We start from the raw sequence: 23774 nt of genomic DNA, 5'->3' as shown, positions 1-23774 counted from the left end.
GTGCGGTAATTCGACCCCTGTTATAAATACAAAGCATTGTGTTGGAACTAGGAAAAATGTCAAGAATTGAGCTGTCATCTTTTGGTATTTTTATTGAGTACATACATGAAAAAAATTTAACCATGGAACGCTACACTAGCGAATAACGAATTTTAATTGCAAAAAAAATTAAAATGAAAATTGTGAACATTTTATTGTATCACCTCGTAAAATGCGAGAAGTTTTTTTCCTGTAATCACTCTCCTTCAGAGACTGCTGTGATTAATTTAATTACTAAATACTAAACCACAATTGGCTAAAGTCGGTACATCACCTGAATAATTTATATTTGGGGTTTATGTATCATAACGATAGTTTCCATGAGATCGGAAAGTCGTCAATGCTTAATCAGAATGCCATCTTCATTATCTTAAATTAAAACTTAATGTCTTTATCTAGATATTTAATTATACATATGCTTGACATATATTCAATTAATACGAATGATAATTGCTGCAGTCATGTGAAAAATAAAAGATAGATTTAGAAAAATAAGAAATATAGTAGAAAACTGTAGGAGAAAAAACTAGTGCTGACATATTATTGCCCAACGATCTCATGATCTTGAACGTTTCGAAGTTGTCAGAGAGTTCTGAAGTTCCAAGTGTAAAAATAAGGCGGAAATGATATCATGAACCGAGTAAGATTCAAGTATTACAGACTTATCGTGCAGTGAAGTTAGAAAAAGTTTAACCCATCAAGCTAATTTTAAGCAACAGTTCCTTAGAACATATCAAAGTCCCAGTTTGTTCTTTATATGAACCTTTGACCTCCAATATCTTGAGTATCGTATTTAGAACGTAATTTAAGTTTGACTACATTTCATTTCACAGTAAAACGCTTATTTTGTTTCAATAATTCTAAATTTCCATACATTTAAGAAAACTGTTAATAAAGACACCTTTTATATGTTACAATTTCAGAAAGGTAAACAATTCTCTTACACCAACATCTATAGTTCAACCTCTAATGAAAGGAATCCATTCTGTGAAGCCATTGAGGAAATGAAGCAAGATTTTCAAGAACGGGAATCCCAACTATTTAAAGCTGTAACCATGAGAAACAAACAGGTGCTAAGATTAAAGAATTTCCATAAATATAAATTTAAAAATAATTAAATATCCTATAAAAATCATGCAGGTTGAAGAATTATCCAAATCTTTGCTAAAAAACGAAGAAGATTTTAATCAAGAAAGAACATTACACATGGTAAGTTTAAAAAAAGAACATATTACAATTGTATTAATTTAAAACAATTTTCCCTTTTGAAATACCACAATATTGATACTTTGAATCTCTATGATTTGAAGGACATCAACATGACACCAACAACACTATCAGCGACATCATCACATCAACCACTGCCTGTTACTAGTTCTATTAGCACATCAACACCACCACCTCCACCACCACGATCAATGACAACAACCTTGTCCACATCATTGACTGGCCAACAATTAGACCCAACAACAGCGGCATCCCAACAAGGTTTCATACAGAAATAATCATCTGTTGTAGTAGGAACTCATTAACAATTTTATTTTAAAACCAATGGAAATGGAAAAATCAACAAATTAATCTACTACAAACATAAATGAGTACAATAACACCCACTACTTACAATATATAAACAAGGACTATGACATTGTCCTTAGAGCAACAAACAAAATGAAAAAAAGTTTAAATAAGTATACAAGGGAGAGAGAGTGAGAGAAAGAGAGGGAAAGAGCTTTAGAATTAGAGACAACAATGACAAGGACTTTTGATTAAATAACTTAAATTGTAGAAAATACTGAACATGGAAAATGAGGGGAAGTTATGACACAAAGAAAATTAAAAAAAAAATTGGTAATATTTAAGATAATAAAATAATATTCTAAAGTTTAATGGTAAACGAAATTAGTGAATTAAAGAAAACTGAAATTTTTAATTTAAGCAAAAAAAATTAAAGAAAACTTATATCGTCTACTAACTATTGTAATACTAATGGGATTTTTAATAATTTAATTTAAAATATTAGCATTTTAATAATATTTGTTAGAAAAATTAATATTTTTGTAATTTGAATGTTAAAAATGAGTCTCATATCAAAAACATTGGCATATTATACTATTATATTATAAAAAAGCTAAGCTGGCAACATCAAAACTAAATAAAAATCGAAGTAAAATTTATATAATTTAAATATTTTCTTTTACATCGTTGAAATTCTAATAAACAGGTAGGCTACCATTAACTCAAATACCGTTTCAGCTCGACTATCATTACCGATATAATCAAAATTACCGTTGCCACATTATTCTATAAATAATTTTAAGTTATGAAATTTCCATATACATATGTGAAAGTTTGTCATTCCGTTTGTAACTTCCACATTTATCATTCGGGTTCATTTTAACCCCCAAGTGCCATTAAGGGTTAATTTCCATTTTTGTGCTGTTATATTTTTATACCCTTCACCTTCGTGAGAAAGGTATATATAGGTTTGTCATTCCGTTTGTAATTTCAACAATATAATTTTCCGACCCTATAAAGTCTTGTTACGTTTTAACCTTTTCAAAACGTTTGTTTATTTCCTTTAAATAAACCGGATACTTTTGATTGCAAATAAAAGCCGTTTAGTAGTTTAAAAATTGTAACAGCTCTTTATTTATTCAAAATGTACAACAATCACAGAATTAAATAGCCACTCAATGTTTTTTATACACGTTTATAAATTCTCAGAAATACAGACGCAATTTATAATGTACACGAATTTACTTGAAAAACACAACACACTTTAAGGCACTCAGTTGATGTTTATTCGAAAAGCGTCTCTGATAAACTCACTCACGACTGCAACCTCTGCCACTATTTATAACACTGCCATCTGCACTCTAGATTGCTCTTTAACTGTCAAAGTTCGAATATTCTAGATCTTACTAATACATACGCCATCTGTGTTGTACTTTCTACAATGTTCTTTAACTGAATATTCGAATTCAAACAGCGTTGCCAACTTACGATCAATGGTCAACTGAAAGCTTTTATTTAATAATGGCCATAGATATGTTACAGTTTGCTATTACAGCACTGTTATTTAAAAGCATTATGCTACTTTTAAATCAGCCCTTAAAATCGTTATATTTGAATTCAGGTACAATTTCGTAACAGTATATATATTCTGGATCCTTATAGATAGCGGAGTCGATTAAGCCATGTCCATCTGTCTGTCCGTCTCTTGAAATCAATTTTCTGAAGACCCCAGATATCTAATTCTGTCAGACATGCTTTCAAGAAGTTTCCTATTTAAAAATCAGCAAAATCGGTCCACAATTGGCTGATATATGTGGATAAAACCAGGACAAGCTCGATTTTTGACCTATATCTGGATTAATAAGTATTAATATAGTCAGTATGGATATCTAATGATAGATATTGCAAAGACCTTTGCAACGACGTATGGGTCAAAATCGGAAAAAATATTTTGTAACCCGAATTTTTTTTATTTTCCCAAAAAATAAAAAATAATTGAAAAAACCAAAAAAAAAACTTTTTTTATAAAAAAAATGAAAAAAACAACTTTGGAAAAAAAATAGAAAACTAAAAATATAAATTTTGTTTAACTAAAAATATTTAAAATTTTTATTTTGACGTATAATTTGGTGAAGGGTATATAAGATTCGTCACAGCCGAATATAGCTCTCTTACTTGTTCTTATATCATGTTATATTTTTCTTAAGTTTCAAAATATATAACATTTCGCTATACATATTTCTATTAGAAATTTCAAATATTGAAAATTGACTTTTGACCTTCTTAAATCGTAATATATAACATCGTGATATTAACATTTCCAATTTTAGTAAAACTATCAGAGTATATTTAGAATCTGGACTATAATATTCTGAATAGTTTCTATTTAAAATTCATAACAGTAAGGAAATTGATAGAAAATTGTAATATTTAAATCGCAGGTACGGAAAAACTATAGGAGATACTAGCTGAACCCAGTCCGCGTTGCTGGCCCTTACAATAATTCTGTTTTATATTGCATCCCGATTTGAATATACAGTGTCGGACAAAAAAAAGCACGGACTCCCCCGACCTGACATCGCACCCGAAACACTGAGATGGTCATTTGACAAAGTTGTAGCAGATATCTATAAGTACAGTGGCAGGATATGCCCTTAAAAAAAAGAAACGGATGTATTTAAGGCAAATAGGATATTATATTTATGAATTCATCTTAAGGACAGGGGATATACGTTTCTTTTATTTTATTTACTCGGGAGCAAACCACATACAAAACATGAATTTTCCAAATGTAAGCCAGCAATAGTCAACGATTGGCCTTATGCTTTGTCGTTGGAAATATTTGGTATGCGTGAAATCATTACGTCTTCGCATGTTAATCTGCCACCGATGATTGTTGCCTCAATTAAATTTGGAGAACATTTTTTGATTGTCAATCGTGTTCCGTGCATAATTTTGGCGCGTTTATGTTGCGGAGGAACATTATCTGTGATCCAACCTTCAATGTTTCAGTAGCATAATTGAGGCTTATTCTTCGTTCATTACTGTGTGAATCGATTTGTATTTCATTGTTTCGCCAGTCAGTTTCAATTAATTCGCTCATTGAGCTTGTTGACATCATTATTTTTTGGTACCAAAATTGCAGGTTCCCACAGTCAATCCGAATTTTTTTAGTTGATTGTAAGACTTGTGAATACCTTGTCGACAACGGATTGAATATTAATTTGCATTTGGAAGAAGTTCGGCGGGAACGAAATCTGATTTGTCGACGTTGTTTACTATATTAGTTGTACTTTCTGAAATTTTGTTTATCATCGGTGATAGTACAATGTTAATAGCGGCCTACTTGTTTTATTTACCACGCCCCTCCGCCCACAGACCGAAAATCAAAAATCTGAAGATTCACTGAAAATTTGATAAAAATCGGTCCAGCCATATCTCCGGAACCACTATGCCGATTTCGTACAAACTTCACATAAACCATCTCCAGACTATCACCAATGTACCCTCAAATTTTTGGTTTGAAATCAGTGGACCCGTTTTCGCAGTTAGTGGTGACATCAAAATGTACACTTCTTTTTATATATAAGATTTTCATAATTTTATTCCCTATTATATTCTCAATAAATCCCAAATGAGATGATCAATTTTACACTCATCTCAAACGATCAATAGCAACTTGAGTGCTGCAACTCTTGATTAAATTCGTCGTGCATCGGACGATTGATCAGATAATACCTTGTTCGACATCATCAAGCACATGTCCTCAATTAATATCAAATTTCCTCGCACAGTAGCAAATTTGGATTTGATGTACAGTTAAACTTGTACTTACAATTTTTCTTTCTGTAAACAACTTTTGTGGACTATTGCGAACATTGAAAAAATAATTAGCCAAATCGGTGCAGCCGTTTTCCGATTTTAGATAAATCGACAAAAATGGCCGTGGAAGTGGTAAATTTTTCTTTCCGTAAAAACCTAAGTTGGAATATGGCGAACATTTCAAAAATAAAATTGTCCAAATCGGTCCAGCCACTCTCAACTGATGCAATTACCAACGAACGACATTTGATTTTTATTTATATAGAAGAAGAAGATAGATCGTTCTTTAATCCGAGGAAAGATTCTTGAACCTGCCATCTAATTCTTTTTCGCTATTAAACAGCTAAAGCCCATTATATTGTATTACTATTATTAGTTATATAAGTCCTGACATATTTCTTATTAAAAGAAAGTATGAATAATAAATGATTTATCAATATTACTTATACCTTAACCCGGTTCATGCAAAAAAATACAAATGCAACTGAGAAAAAAGCATTATCTTAATCTTAATGATGCTATAGATTGATATTATAGTTTAAGTATTTTTAGGGCGGGGTTTCGACTTAAAGATTGGAGATTAAATTAACTTTAATCTACGAATGTTGTTTATGTGTCGTCGATTATTTTATTTGAATCCAAAAGTAAAAAACACCAGATGAAAAAATATTTGTGTAGGAAAACATCAAAAATGGATCATTTTTGTTTTAATTTAATTTTCCGGAATTTTCTCAGCCATCTGTGTGTGTTAAATTACTCACAGTTTTGATAACAAAATGTGACATATTCTGACTTTGTGTATGACAATGCTACTACAATAGTTTAAACTAGAACTAAAAATCATCAAATTGGATTAACGTTAGATTATATTTATTTATAGATTAACTAATCTGATTATTAATTGGTATTTGATATTCAAGTAATAAACACGCCTTAATGTTTAAATACTAGGGTATTAGAATTATTCGATTTTTCTCTTGTTCGAATAAAACGAATAATTCGAATAACAGACTTTAACTTGTTCGAATAATTCGACCACACGTTTAAAATTAATCGAATTATTCGAATAATTTAAATTTTTTTAAAAAAAGTAAAGAATGAAGTTTTGATGTCGGTTTTTTAATATTTTATTGTTAAAGAAAAACAAAAAATAACGTTAAAGTTAATAATTCAAGTATTAAATTTTCGACAAAAATATTCTTATCAGATTAACTCCCGAACAATCTACAAAACAATTGACTAGCAAACCCTTTAGTTTCCGTTTTGGATCTATGCTTTAAAAAATTTGAGCTAGTTGGACATGATCCTGAATTTAAATACAATATAAACGTATTAAGAACTTTTGTATGTCGTTTATTAATTCCGGTTTTAAATTGAGTAACTAATTCTTTAGTAAATTAATTATTCACAATTTCTAAATTATTTATAACAAATTGTAATATACATCAAGCTCTATCAACGTTGCCGAATCTTTGCTTAATAATGTGGTCTTGGGGAATTACACAATAAAGAGAATCTGTCCAAAGTTTGATACCATTGTGAGTGAACGTGGCTAATTTGCAATAGTTGTGTTTATCATTCGATTTATTAAATATTTTGCAATACTTACGTACGCGGTTAATAACATCACTTATATACATATATTTTAAGATTATGGCCTTCATCTATTTTAATGTAATCATTATAAATGTCATCCTCAATATCACTTTCGATAATCGTTTCAAAATCCCACTCTCCATCACATTCAACTCCACTTTAATCTAAGTCAATATTTTGATTATTAATTGCGATTCTTCTAATATTTCGCCAGCTAAATAACAAATATTTTATTCCGTACCTTTTATTTTCATTGGTTCAAGTTCTAAGTTAAAAATTTTGAAAGATATGTTTTAAGAATTGTAACTTCTTGCAGTAATATTTATAGAAGGAGCTATCGGAACACTCATCTACAGTGATCGAAAGTCCTTTTGTCTTTGGTTATTTGTCGAATTTCAGAAACAATAAAATTTTTGTGAGTCATTATAACTTATTTAAATTTGAAATTATGAAAAATTTTAAGCAATTTTATAAATTTAAATATATATGAACATTTATTCGTTTTATTCGATTATTCTACATAAAATTGTTCGAATTATTCGTTATTCGAAAATGGCCATTTTTAAATTTTTCGAATAATTATTCGTAAGAAATTATTCGATTAATCGAACGATCATTAGTCGAATGAATACCCTATTAAATACCCAGAATTCGTTTAAAGTTTTCTGATTTATATCAAGCTCTGCAAAAAAATACATAATCGACTTACATATATGATGGTATTTATAATAATATCTTCATAATGACATAGATTTATGATTTTATTAAACTTTAGAATATTAAACAATATACTTTATTCAACTACATAGTTTGGATGCCTTCCCCTTTATTTTTCTACAAAGAAATTTCTTTATTTAAGAAAAAAAAACTATAATTTTTTTTATTTTGTTCTTAGGATCACTTTTTTGTACAAGTGAAAACAATTTTGTTTAAAAAACAATGAACACCTTGGAAGGTACTTTTAAATACATAGTACAAACATACATGTAGTCAATCCTTCATTAGACCTGCCATTAAAAATAGATTTGCTTTGGAAGCGGTTTTGTTCAATTGTATCTAAAACTAACTGATGCAAAATTTAAGGACTACCATTTTAGAAATATCAATTTCTCTAGAAGATATGATTTATTTCAAATGTTGAATATCATTTTTTTTACAAATTAAAAAAGTACTCATTCTTTACTTAATTTTAAAACTTTCCGGAATGGGTTCTCGTTATCTGGATACTTTCTAATTAAGATACTAAAGAGCAAAGTAAAATCCACCAAAAACAACTATTTTTTTAGGGGCCAGTCTAGTAGTCACTTACTTAAAATCTAACAAGTAAAAAATGTATTTACATACAACATTTATCATGATTATATAGATAGACATGTTCTACTATTTATATAATGGATTTTATATAAAAACATATGGGTGGAACTACTACAGAAGTAATATGTTTTAATGTAATAGATTAAGTAAAAGGAGTAAGTAGCAGAGGTGGTATTCTATAGACATTTCTGTACAAAATTTTGTAAATGTAGGTTATCGATTTGAAATTAAATTTAAATTTTATACTCTGAGTTCTTATACAAAAATAAAATAAGGAGTGAGTTCGTTCGTATATATGTATACCTAAACTAAACTGTGTATATCGTCACCTGAAATGCAAAAGGGCGTAACAACCAAAAAATTCAAAATTGAGTTTTTAAAGGATATGGTACTGCGTATCAAGTAGGGTATTCATTCGACTAATGATCATTCGATTAATCGAATAATTTCTTACGAATAATTATTCGAACAATTTAAAAATGGCAATTTTTTTATGTAGAATAATCGAATAAAACTAATAATATTTAAATTAATTAAATTGCTTAAAATTTTTCATAATTTCAAATTTAAATAAGTAATAATGACTCACAAAAATTGTATTGTTTCTGAAATTCGACAAATAACTAAAGACAAAGGGACTTTCGATCACTGTAGATGAGTGTTCTGATAGCTCCTTCTATAAATATATAAATATTACTGCAAGAAGTTACAATTCTAAAAACATATCTTTCAACATTTTTAACTTAGGATTTGAACCAATGAAAATAAAAGGTACGGAATAAAATATTTGTTATTTAGCTGGCGAAATATTAGAAGAATCGCAGTTAATAATCAAAATTTTAACTTAGATTAAAGTGGAGATGAATGTGATGGAGAATGTGATTTTGAAACGGTCGTCGAAAGTGATATTGAGGATGACATTTATAATGATTACATTGAAATAGATGAAGGCCATGATCTTAAAATGTATGTATATAAGTGATGTTATTAACCGCGTACGTAAGTGTTGCAAAATATTTAATAAATCGAATGATAAACACAAATATTGCAAACAAACGTTTTGTTGCAAGAAAAGCATGGAGTTCGTCTTATATATGATTTTGAACATCGTTGAACATCTTTGTCTAACAGGGTAATAAATATTTTGCGTATTTGTAAATGCGTCAATCATGCACTACCTGACTTCAAATTAGCCACGTTCACTGACAATGATATCAAACTTTGGATAGATTGCCTTTATTGTGTAATTCCCCAAGACCACTTTATTAAGCAAATATTCGGCAACGTTGATAGAGCTTGATGTATAATACAATTTGTTATAAATAATTTAGAAATAGTGAATAATTAATTCACTAATGAATTAGTTACTCAATTTAATACCTGAATTAATAAACGACATAATAAAGTTCTTAATAAGTTTATATTATATTTGAATTCAGGATCAATGTCCAACTAGTTCTAATTTTTTAAAGCATAGCTCCAAAACGGAAACTAAAGGTAGCAAAACCAAAACCCTCAATTGTTTTGTAGATTGTTCGAGAGTTAATCTGATCAGAATATTTCTGTTGAAAATTTAATGATGACTTTTGTTTTTGAATGTTTTTAACGTTATTTTTTGTTTTTCTTTAACAAAAAAATATTAAAAAACCGACATCAAACTTCATTCTTTCCTTTTTTAAAAAAATTTAAATTATTCGAATAATTCGATTAATTTTAAACGTGTGATCGAATTATTCGAACAAGTTAAAATCTCTTATTCGAATTATTCGTTTTATTCGAATAAGAGAAAAATCGAATAATTCGTATACCCTAGTATCAAGGCACACGTCTTCTTTCTATTATTACAAATACCTACTTTATTAAAGAATGAAAATCATATTTGTAATCACAACACTTTTCATTTTATTATGATTTTTTGTAAAATTCTAAAAAGTGTTGATATGTCCTTTTAGATTTTAGGTGACGATATGTATGTAGATGTGCAATGTTGTTGAAATATTTGTATTTGGAATTCTTTAACCATGTACTACAATGTAGTATTTCTAAAGTTTATTTCATATACATATTTTATTTATTATGTATTTTGTTCATATGTTCGAGTAAATAAATATGAACATTTTGATTTCCCGCCAATTTGAGGCAATAAATTACAGCTTAAACAGTGAGTAATAAAAAATGGTCGAAATGTCGAAAGAGAGTAATCAAAATAACCTAAATAGGTCCAAAATTTTCATAAAAAAAACTTATACACACTACTCTAGCCAAAACTTATCCTTCTCAGATATTATCTTTTCTAAATTATTCAGTTTCAACTGTTATTTTGGTCAAAATGGACACCGAAAAATAAGTATGTGAAAAAATAATTAAAACTTAAAAAAATCAAATATGGACTTTCCAAAAAAAAATAGCAAAAGATCTGAAGGTTCATCGTCACACTGTTTCAAAAGCCATTAAACAGTATAAGGAAGACTTGAGCTTTGAAAGAAAACCTGGATCAGGAAGAAAAAGAGGTCTAACAGATATTGGTAAGGCAAAAGAAATCGAACAACTCTTTCATAGAGTACCGAACACTTCTATCAGAAAAGAAGTTCATAAAATTGAATACTCTGATTCTTTTGTGCGCAGATCCAAAGCTAATGCTGAGTTGAAGTCGTATAATATTTAGAATGTTTCGGATCGCAATGCGGTAAAGAACTTAGAAGCAAAAAAACCAACAAAAAAATTGAGATCAAATTTTTATAAAAAAAAATGCAACTATTGTGTGATGAATGATAAAACTTATGTACCGACAGAATTTTCACAATGTTCAAGCACAATATCGGACAAAAAAAACTAACATAATTCCCCAAGAAGTTTCTTGTGTGGCAAGCCGTTTGTAGTTGTGGCAAAAGAAGCCAATAATTTGTGACTTCAGAAGTGGTGATATTGACACGGAAGACAAAGATCTCCCAGGCCAGCCAAAAAAGTTTGAAGAACAAGAAAGAATTGGAGGCATTTCTCCATGAAGATTTTTGTCAAACTCAAAAAGAGCTTGCCAAATCAGTGGGAACAAACTTCGATATGTTTGCGAGCAGCAGGATTCATCCAAAAGCAGGGAAATTGGGTACCATACAAATTGAAGTCGAGAGACTTTGAAAGAGGATTTTGAACGCTATAAAAGAAAATCATTTTTGCACCGAATTATTACTTTCGATGAAAAATGAATCCATTGAGATAGCCCGAAGCGTAAAAGATCGTATATGAAGCCCAACCAACCAGGCGAATCGTCATCAAAGTCAAATATCCATGTCGCTAAGGTAATGCCCTGTATTTGGTGGGACCATAACGCTCCTATCTATTATGAGCTGCTATTATGAATCTGGCCAGACCATCACATGAAACTGTCCATCATGACAATGCTAAGCCACATGTTGCAATACCTGTTAAAAACCATTTAGAAAGAGGAGTTTGCAAAGTTTTGACTCACCCGCCTTATAGTCCACACCTTGCCCTATCCGACTACTATTTGTTTCTATTGCTGCAGAACGCTTTCTTTGGAATGCGCTTCACTTTGGAAAAGGGTATAGCTAACTTTGGAAAAGGCAAACATTTGAAAACATCCCACATCTTTAAGTCATACACCCAATTCGTTTAGCCACAAAAGTCGAAAAGTTGACGAACAAAAAAAAATCGAATAGGCGACTGTCGACTGTCGATTTTTTATTTTGATTTTTTGTTGTAAAAATTTTATAAAATGTGTTTTTCTCATCAATTAATCTAGCAACTATATATTTATTATCTTAAAATAGGATAAAAAGACGAAAGAAGTTGACTTTTCAAAAATTTTAAAAAATTCGAAAGTCTTCTTTTTGTTTCAACTCCTATCTAAAGCGATTTAACTCAAAACTGAATGTTTGTCAAAACTACATATGTATATTTTCTTTTGGTATAATTACAACCCCAAATTATTCATAATTTCCTGCAACTCAACAATAACTTTAGTTTAATAATACATTTCCAGCTAATCACACTTAATGCTTCGACTTAAAATAAAACACTTAATAAATTGTTACTGCCACAAGTAACAACAATAAAGAAAACTTCAAAACTTTTTCACAGCACAATGGGTACAAGGAAAAAATAACAAACTTTATTTGGCAAAAGGAATGCCGAACAAAATTCCTGTAGTTACCGAAAAAGAAAATAAAAAAAAGAAAACAAATCCAATAAATGGGAATACAATGACTCCTTTTTAAATGCAATAGTATTTGTGTTTTTGTCTATAGATTTGTATGTGTTTAACAAAAACATTTATCAATACATGTCGAACATTTATTTTTTTATTATTTAGAATACAAATGACAGGAAACAGCAAAAACTAACATTTCCTGACTGCCTGCATTCGTGACAAGACAGCGAACAAAATAAAACGGAAGTTTTCGGTTAAATTCAAAAGAATAAGAAAAGAAAAACTATTGTTCAAAATTATCAAATAAAGAAAGAAAGAAAAAAACGGAACAAATCTAGGATAACAAAAATGTAATACAAAAAAAACAGAGAAGTGTAAAAGTTTTATTTTATTTTCTTTTGAATAATACAACAATTAGTGTACAAGTATTGGAGTATAAAATTTAGCTTCCTTTTGGTGTGAAATTACAATAAAAAGTTTTGTCGAACATCGAATTAAAATTCTAAAAATTACTTAACAATTTATGATAAAAAAGTAAAAAAAAATAACGAACAAATAAGTTTTAACAAGTGAACATTTTAAGGATAAATGTTTAATACTGAAAAACCGGAAATAATTAATGTTTGACAATTTCGAACATAAGATATAAATGTTTTAAAAAATATATCTTAAAGGTTTTTTTCCAGCTTGATGTTTATAAATATTTTTATAAATTAAATCAATATTTGTAAATATTTTTCATTTATATATAATAAACAATTGTGTAACTGGGCAAAACTGAAGTTATTCAAAACTACTAGAACTCCTTAAGCATAAAATTGCAGACATACAAACTCACTTCAACAGAGCTGTAGCGGGAATTTTACATAAAGGCATTTTTTAAAACAGACTATTAGATTATTAAAAACCAAACATTAAAAAAATAATAGATGTTTCTGAAGACTATTCGGCTGTATCAAATCTTATTATACTCTTCATTAAAGTATACTTTAAGACCGGGATCGGCAGACATATACTACTACATTTTGCACTTGTATAAGTGTAAGAGCGAAAAAACAAGAAATGAGAAATAGTTGCACTCTCATCTTCACTACAAGACATACATGGAAAACTTAACATGTTAACTAACTTATTTGTCTAGCAATTATTGTATATTAAAAAATAATAATTTACAAGAAACATCTAAAAACCCATTTAAGCATTTAAAGGTGAGAGAAAAGACATTTAAAATAGTTTATAATTCTAAAAACTACTTAAGATGTAGTGTAGATGCTAAAAAAGGTACAACAATAATATCAATTATCCACCTCTGCTTTAACATTTATTCATAAACATTCATGTGCTAAACCAAGAAACGAGCGACAACACAACCTTCTTCAATGACAACTCATAAGAGACTGAATTGTGTTTTCTATGCGTGTGAGTAGTCTGTGTAAATTTAGTAACGCCCACAATGCACAGTGCATAGGAGTTGCCGATCCCGGCTTTAAGATAAAGATTGAAAAAAATTTTTATGAAAAAAAGTTTTAGTCAAGCCCGACCTATAATACCCGACACTAAGTAAATGAGCAAAAACATTTTTCTTTTAAAATTTCAATAATTTATATTCGTGAGTGATTTTCGAAATGGGCAGCTATGACCAATTATGGACCGATCACCATGAAATTAGGTCGTGTGATTTATGTATATATGAAAGTTATTTCTGTTGAATTTTATGTGTATACCAACATTTTTAAGAGATTTATGCACGTTAAAGTGATTTTCGGAAGCGGGTCTATATGGAAGCCATGACTAATTATGGACCGATCGTAACAAAATTTGATGACATGAATTTCGTATATATAAAACTTATTTGGAGTGAAATTTGTGTATATACGTATATAAATTAAACAATTATGACCGATAAAGTCCAATTTCGGGAGGACATTTGTATGGGGGCTAGGTGAAATAATGGACCATGGATTCGTCCTTGGGCCGAAAAAATTTTATGTACCAAGGTTTACATGGACATCCAACCAGCCAGACGGACGTACGGACATCGTTTAATCGACTCAGAAAGTTTGTTCTGTTCAGAATTTGTATATAAAACAAAAACAAATTTTTAAAATTTTTTAAATTTTGTTTTTGCTTTCCACATACATAAATACCACTTTGGTGACGTGATTTACAAAATTAGGGCTTTAATCCAAGTCAGTTAGGATAAGAACATGGAATTTTAATACGATTGCTTGAGGCTTTACAAGGTCTCTTATAGCGTTCCTTAGAAAGTAGACACTCAAAATATTCAAGTAAATCGTTCTCCACCTCTCATACCAACAAACAGCCACGGCGCGCCGTTAAGGAAAGTGTCATGAGACTTAGGTTCGATCTCACTTCCGTATGATCAATGCGAGGTGAGGAGAACTATTAAATTTCAGTATTTCCTACGTTCTATCTATTCCTTGAGAACTTTCTTGAACTTCTTAACAGGCTTAATTCTCATTTCGCCACATAAAATAACTCTCCTATAAAAGCACAGATTCGGTGAGTATTTTACTCTGCTTTCAATATGGTCTCCGATTTTTATTAAAAATTCGGATTTTTTGCTTTTATTTTGAATCATTTGTTCAATATAAATTTATTCAAATTATTGACCAGTGTTAGCTATGACCTTTTCCCATCTTTATGGCAACAAATGAATTCTGAGCCAAAAGAACTGCTCACCTTTTGAGGCCAAGAACGAATCAAGCCAATATCGGATACTCAAAGTGAAGCGAATCAGAGAGAGAGAGCGTTTTGCATGGAGACAAGGTCTGAACTACACGGCGGGTGATGTAAACATCCCAAACATTTCCTTCTAAATACTTTTTAACAGGTTTTGCAACATTTGGTCGGGCGATGTCATGATGCAATAGTACGGTTTCATGTCTGTCTGCATATACTGGGCGTTTTTCGGCCAATGCTCGCTTCAAATGAATCAGTTGCTATCAGTACAGGTTCCCTGATCTGGCCAGCAGCTTATAATAGATAGGGCAATTTTGCTCCCACAAAATTCAGAGCATTACCTCAGCGAAATTGATAATCGGCTGGTTGGCCAGATTTCAGCAGCTCATTACTTTATTTTTCTCCCACCAAATAAAGATCATTACTTAAGCACCATGGATATTTGGCTTTGGTATCGATTCGGCTGGTTGGCCGGGCTTCACATTCGATCTCTTAAGCTTCGGGTTATCGTAATGGATCCATTTTTGATCGCAAATAATGATTCGGTGCAAAAATAATTTTCTTTTATAGCGTTCAAGCAGAATTTCGGAAATGCAAAATCGTATTTCAAGGTCTCTTGGCTTTAATTCGTATGATACCCAATTTCCCTGTTTTTGGATGAATTGTGCTGCTCGCAAACGTTTTGAAATTGCTACTTGAGTAGCTCCCAATGATTTTGCAAGCTATTGTTGAGTTTGACAAAAATGTTCATGGATTAATGCCACCAATGTTCTTGGTCTTCAAACTATGGAGGTGCAGGTTATAAGTAAAACTAAACCAGGCCCTACATTATTAATAGCCCTTCTTCATAAATCCTAATAATTCACCTCAAAAATCCCTTATACATCATACAAACACACATTCCAGGACTTTCAACCAATAAATATATAAATAGACATGCTTACATATAAAATGAAAACAGTTTTATTATTTATTTACTTTTTGTTATTCTGTCTTATTGCCGATTATTTAATATATATTTTGGGTGTCTAAATATTGTCTGCAGACACTTAAGTGGGTTAAATATGTATTCAACGGCTTTATAGCAGACGCATATCAATTGTAAGTCAACCAAAAAAAAAATCCAATTCCAATTATATATTCATGCAATTCTTTCAACAACAACAAAAAAATAAATAGAGGAAGAGAACAAAACAAAATACTTTCAAACACGAATCTACGAACTTGACCTGCCACACTTTGAATTTATATTTGTTTTTCTTTCTTGTATTAGAAGAAATGGGGACCTCCCATACACCTTCTAAATTGTTATTACTTATAATAGATACAAGTTTGTTTGTCTAATATATATAATATATTTTGTCTTCTATCTGTGTTTCGAATTAACATCTGCTAGTCACAGATAGTGTGTCATATTTATCACCTAAAGGCGTCTTTAATATTAAATTATAAACCAGCAACAATATAAACAACTACTTGGTGTAACTAGGGTTCCTCATGGTGAAAAATTTCCCGAGAATTCAATGAATCACAATTAATCTGCTTTATCCTCATAGAAATAAAATTACCGGGAATATTTTGATTTTGTTATTCCGTTTGTAACACATCGAGATATTTATTGCAGACTCACAAAAATATATATTGTTACGTTTTAACCTTTTCAAAACGTTTGTTTATTTCCTTTAAATAAACCGGATACTTTTGATTGCAAATAAAAGCCGTTTAGTAGTTTAAAAATTGTAACAACTCTTTATTTATTTAAAATGTACAACAACCGCAGAATTAAATAGTCACTCAATGTTTCTTTATACACGTTTATAAATTCGCAGAAATACAGGCACACTTTAAGGCACACGAATTCGCTTGAAAAACACAGCACTCAGTTGATGTTTGTTCGAAAGCGTCTCTGATAAACTGACTAACTACTGCAACCTCTGCCACTATTTATAACACTGCCATCTGCACTCTAGATTGCTCTTTAACTGTCAAAGTTCGAATATTCTAGATCTTACTAATACATACGCCATCTGTGGTGTACTTTCTACAATGTTCTTTAACTGAATATTCGAATTCGAATATACGGTCGCAGCAAACAGCGTTGCCAACTTACGATCAATGGTCAAATGAAAGCTTTTATTTAATAATGCCCACAGATATGTTACAGTTTGCTATTACAGCACTGTTTGAAAGCATTATGCTACTTTTAAATCAGCCCTTAAAATCGTTACATTTGAATTCAAGTACAATTTCGTAACAATATATTCTGGGTCTAAAATTGGGTATAAAATTCTAAGACAATCAAGCTATGTCCGTTCATCTGTCTGTTGAAGGTCTACCGCCATGGTAGGCGTTCATATTGTTCAGGTTACGATGATTTTCGTCAAACAACCCGAATGTGAACAAAGGAGCGTAAAAATACACACATTTCATTCAGTTGCTTGATGTTGTTGTGGATATTTTATTTTTTACCCAAAAAGCACACAAATTAAATGCCTCTATTTGCCTACCACTGGTCTACAGGAAAGAACTTAGGGGGATGAAAATTTTCACAAATAGTCTTTGTTGATCAGAAATGTTTGGTATTGAAAATGGGCAAAATCGGTCAAGTAGAATCATAGTAATGGACCAAAATATGAGACAACCTGCAAAAAATTTATATTTTTCTAAATATTTTTATTGAAATTTTGCACACGTTATTCCTATTCTATGGGTGTATGACTTAAAACGCGGAATTTACCATAAATGACATATCTTTTGGACGCGTTTTTTTGTTTTTAATAACTTATATGTCATTTTGAAGGGTACATTTCCGTCATTTATTCATATTTAGTTAATGAACATTATAGTGTATACAACAATGTTTTTGTGTAAAATTTTGTGCTAACAAAGCGTCATATGCGGGAAGTTTTGCTTTACATCTTTAATCTGAAGCACACCGATTGCTCACCGAAGCTTATGGCTAATGTGTTTCATTGATTTCAATGTGTGAGAGATCAAGTGGTGATTTTGCCACGGAAGACAAAGATCGCCCAGGCCAGCCAAAAATGTTTGAAGGCCAAAGGTTGGAGGGATTACTATATTGTAAAACTCAAATAGAGCAGCAGGATTCATTCAAAAGCTGGGAAATGGGGTACCATACGAATTGAAGCCGAGCGACCTTGAAAGATGATTTGCATGTGCGAAATGGTGCTTGAACGCTGTAACAGAAAATAACTTTTGCATCGAATCATTACTTGCGATGAAAAATGGATCCACTACGATAACTCGAAGCGTAAGAGGTCGTATGTAAAGCCCGGTCAAAGCCAAATATCAATGGCGCTAAGGTAATTATCGGTATTTGGTAAGAACTGGCCAGAACATCATAGGGAACTCAACTGATTTGCAACTGATTCGTTTGAAACGAGCATTGGCCGAAAAACTCCCAGAAATGATGCTTGAACGCTGTAACAGAAAATAATTTTCGCATCGAATCATTACTTGCAATGAAAAATGGATGCACTACGATAACTCGAAGCGTAATAGGTCGTATGTAAAGCGCGTCCAAAGCCAAATATCCATGGCGCTAAGGTAATGCTCTGTATTTGGTAGGACCAAAAGGTCCTGAAACCTGGCCAGACCATCACAGGGAACTCAACTGATTTGCAACTGAATCGTTTGAAACGAGCATTGGCCGAAAAACTACCAGAATATGCAGCCAGACATGATGGATCATAATATTCCAACATGAAAACGCCAAGCCACATGTTGCAATACCTGTTAAAAAAACTATTTAGAATGATGTGGTTGGGAAGTTTTGCCTCACCCGCCTCTAAGTTCAGACTTTGCCCCGTCCGGCTACCATTTTTTCGATAGCTACATTACGCTCTCTCTGGGAGTGTAGTGTTCGGTACTGATTCTCTATGATGATCTGGCCGGTGTCGAGCTTCACATACGACCATCATACGATCATTTCTTCGCAAGTAAAGATTCAATTAGATTTTTTATCCCGGTACAAATTTCCCGGGAATTTTGCCAATTTTTCTTGGCAATTATAGACCGCTTATTATTATTATTTATCTGGGGTTTTTCGTATGAAAATTTAAAAAGAGAATTCATTATTTCTAGAATTTATTTCTTATTGAATCATTCTAATTTCTTTAAATTTCTTCTTCAAATCCATAACAAAATAGCTTAACAAATTTATTAAATGATTAAATTTTTCTTCAATTAAAATCTAGTACAAAAAGGTTTAAGACAATTTTTTCAATTTATTTTGGAAACGATTTGATTTAACAAAAATTTAATCATTCAAAGTTTGAATAAATTCTGTTATTAATTAACTTTAAATTTAATTCAGTTTAAATAAAGGCTTTGGAATGAATCTAAAAAATTAAATATTAGGAAGGGATTTATGGAATGAAAGGCTGACATTTTTTAATTACGGATTAAGATTTTAGTGCATTAAGCTCAAATTTTATTAATTAATTCGAAGCTCTGTTATTTAATAATTATAACACTAAGTTTTTATATGAAATTTTGCTATAATATTCATAATTTACAGTATCATTATATATTTCGGGAATAGCCGGGATTCAAAAAAGGTCGGGAAATTCAAAACCCTAGATTCAATGCATAAATTATTTTCTTTTATAGCCTTCAAGCATGATTTCGGAAATGCAAAATCGTCTTTCAAGGTCTCTCGGTTTAAAGCAAAACTTCCCACATATGACGCTTTGTTGGCACAAAATTCGACATATTCGAAGCAAAAAAAACATTGTTTTTTACATAATAATGAGAATAAATGAAGAATAAAGTTATTTAAAACAAAAACTGCTTTCAAAAGATACGTCATACACCCAATATTTCCCGGGAATGGAAAAAGTCCGTAAAATAAGGAACCCTAATTGTAACGTTTTTATTTTTCTGCTGTTTTGCTTCCAAAAAAAGAAAATAATGTGGCAAAATAGTACGTTTCACACGCAATTTTATTTGTTGTACGCAAAATATGCAACAACAATTGCCACGCAATTTGATTTGTATTTATCAGCGTTAGAATTTGACATGTGTGTGTTTGTTTGTTTGTCTGCCGTTTTTATAAGACTTTGTGCCACAAAAGTGTTGAGAGTCAGTAAGAACAATATTTAAAGCAAGAAAGCTTTAGTAAATTAAGAAAGTGTAGTTAAAGTCCAATATATGTATAATCACATGCAAAGCTTACAAGAATTTTCATTAATTTATCTCTAAATTTACAATAATTATATCTCAGTGCTATTTAAATCAAAGTTTCACTTCAAAGAAGAATAATCGTATTTCGAATTGCTATAAATTTTTTATATATCGTTTAGGCGCTGTAGCATTGTAACTGGTGTTGGATGGTTGGACGACCGGACATGTTGTTCTGAAACTCTTTTCTTTTTAGTTGAGAGCGGCACAATCTCAACACTTAAGCCAAAGAAAGAGTTTAAACCGAGTGCCAGCAATATGAAATTTAAGGATATAGAAAACTTCTAGAAACGACCAATTCAAAATTGTCATATTTACTTTAAAGTAGACCCGGATACAATAAGGTTTACTGAAGTGAAAATCCGGGATGAATTTCCTTGTACATCTTTCTAGTACTCTGAATGAGTGGATCTAACAATGAAAATCTGGGTTTCATAATGTGGGTATTCTGTTATACGATTCCACAGAAAACTATATCAAAATACAAATTGGAACGATTTTCTTTTCGAAACGCTATTTAACTCTTAGATACTGCCCTAATTCGAAGTATTGTCTAGAAGGATTTGTCAAGATCAATAACACTATGCAACAAATGAAGACTTTTGGAAAAACACACGATCATGACTATATAGGTTCGACTCTACTACCAAAGGGTAGTAAAACCCTATACTCAGTTTGTCCATTTTGGTGACCGATTTTTTTTATGGGCCCCCAAAGTTTCTGAAAATCAGTGGGGCCTCTAAAAAAGGTGTCATTAGACTTTGTGATACGGCTTAACTTTATATGGCAATAATATAGCTAAGAGTCTGCCAAATAAATTTTGTTAAAATTTGTTTCCAAAAAATAGCTTTTTCGTGCACTTTTGTTGAAAAAAACAAGTAAGAAAGTATGGTCGGTCAAGCCCGACCATATAATACCCTACACCAAGTAAATGAGTAAAAATATTTTTCTTTTAAAATTTTAATAATTTTTATTTTTGAGTGATTTTCGGAAGTGGGCCTTATATGGGAGCTATGACCAATTATGGACCGATCACCATAAAATTAGGTCGTGTGATTTATGTCTATATTAAAGTTAACTATGTTGAATTTTGTGTGTATACCAAAATTTTTAAGCGATTTATGCACGTTAAAGTGATTTTCGGAAGCGGGTCTATATGGGAGCTATGACTAATTATGGACCGATCGTAACAAAATTTGGTGACATGAATTTTGTATATATAAAACTTATTTGGAGCGAAATTTGTGTAGATACATAGATAAATTAAACATTTATGACCGATAAAGTCCAATTTCGAGGGGACATTTGTATGGGGGCTAGGTGAAATAATGGACCGATTTCAGCCAGTTTCAATAGGCTTGGTCCTTGTGCCGAAAAAGTAATATGTACCAAATTTGATCGAAATATCTTCAAAATTGCGACCTGTACTCTGCGCACAAGGTTTACATGGACAGCCAGCCAGCCAGCCAGCCAACCAGACGGACGGACGGACGGACATCGTTTAATCGACTCAGAAAGTGATTCTAAGTCGATCGGTATACTTTAAGGTGGGTGTTAGACTAATATTTTTGGGCGTTACAAACATCTGCACAAACGCATAATACCCTCCCCACTATGGTGGTGTAGGGTATAAATAGGAAGAAAAAATGTTTTTTTTTACTTTTTTTTAGAATAACTTCCAGGGACTTTTAATTTTTCAATTAAAATTTTTTTGCAAGTTTGTAGCTACGGTAAATCTGAATAACTCTTGTGAAAATATCAATGCAATCCGAACATATCTACGCATTCTAAATAGCTGTCAAAAATCACTTTGTAGCTTAAAAATTTTAGTTTTTTACTATTTTTTGACTCTAAAACAAAAAATTTTTGTTAAAAATTTATGTTCGAGTGTATACTTCTCTATTGTGCTCGAATAACGAAGAATAGGCAAATCATTATGGGTATGGTCCGGGCGCATCATTTTATGCAATCTTGATCACGCAAGACCGGCTTGATGCAAGATATGAAAAAACATCAACATTTTTGAAAGTGGGCAAGGTTTGTGGAGCTTCTGAAGAGTAAATATAAGCTTTTTATATAAGTTTTTGATATCGGTGGAAACCTTATGACTTGGAGATTGACATTTTAGTGAAATGAATCAATTTTGTGTTTTTTCGGACGTATTTTACCTTAAAAACTAACAATATTATAAAATGGTGATTTTCCATCAAGAAAAATAAAAACTTTGAATTAATGTAAAATTTGAACAGTTACAGACATCACAATAAAATTTGGAAGTAATATAGACCTAAATGTTCTTAAGTCAATGGCATCACTAATGTTGCCATTCTTTGTTTTCAAACATCGAAATTCTTAAAACGGGGAAAATGTGTTCCAAAAACTGAGTTTTTTTAAGAAAATAGCCCACTTTGTCGTTATTTACAGTATGATAGTAAAAACTTTTTGTATGTATATAAACAATATATAGGGCTATACAAATATGACGAGCTTTTGAGGATCGGTGCTTTTCGTTTTTAGAATTTTTTACTCAAACCTAAAATTTTGTTTCAAAATATAAATATAAAATATTATATTTTTTTATTGATGAGTTATTATAAGCACATAAAAACACAGCATTTTAGAAAAAAAAAGGTTAAAAAAATTTTTTTAACCCTTTAAGCGCATTATTGTTTTTTGGAAAAAAAAGACCTTTTTTCACAATTTATGCTGTAACTTTGGAATGAAAAGCGATAAATTAATGAATTAAATTGGAAATAAAAGCATACTTAATATGCTATTAAAAAATTCAAAACATAAATTTATTATATGTATTTACATTAGCATAAATTTAAGTGAAAATCTAATTTTTGTTTTTCACAAAATTTTATAAATGTACAATTTTTTTTTTAAAAAAGCCACAGAAGACAATATTATAAATTTTTGTAATGAACAATCATAAATACATAAAAACACAACTTTAAAAAATATGTAAAAAAAAAATGTTTTGACCTATTTTGTATCAGAATATGTTTTTTAGCAAGAGTAGTTGTTTCACTATAACTTAAATAAGTAAAAAACCTATAACCGGACGATTTTTTTTCTGTATATAGAAGCTGAAAGTTCATATTTTAAGAGCATTTAATGGAATTTACCCGATCTCGCCCTGATTTTTTTTAAACTCAATCTATATATCGAAAAAACCCCAATAATGGAGAACTTTAAAAAAAATCTTAAAAAATATTTTCAAAACATTTATCTAAACAAAAATTATTTATTTATGTTCTCAAATACCTGAAGTTGATGGTTTCATTTTAATATTTCTACTTTTAACAGATTTAACAAAAAATATAAGCTCTCGAAATATCACAATTTTCAATTTTAACCACAGCACGCAAAATTTGTAAAAATTATTTGACTTTGACCGCTCACTGCCAAT

General features: G+C 30.6%; 1 protein-coding gene across 3 annotated transcripts in view; it reads left to right on the top strand.

Annotated features, from left to right (window-relative positions):
* Window positions 1–23774, top strand: part of yuri (yuri gagarin) — a 58359-nt gene that overhangs the window by 23587 nt on the left and 10998 nt on the right. For all 3 annotated transcript variants that reach the window (XM_065501223.1, XM_065501222.1, XM_065501226.1), the window contains exons 10-11: window positions 963–1109; window positions 1180–1248. In XM_065501223.1, coding sequence (XP_065357295.1) covers window positions 963–1109; window positions 1180–1248 — 216 coding nt within the window. The remainder of the gene's footprint in view (window positions 1–962; window positions 1110–1179; window positions 1249–23774) is intronic.

Source organism: Calliphora vicina, chromosome 2 (genome assembly GCF_958450345.1).
Source record: "Calliphora vicina chromosome 2, idCalVici1.1, whole genome shotgun sequence".
Taxonomy (NCBI): domain Eukaryota; kingdom Metazoa; phylum Arthropoda; class Insecta; order Diptera; family Calliphoridae; genus Calliphora; species Calliphora vicina.
This window is presented reverse-complemented; position numbering and strand designations above follow the sequence as displayed.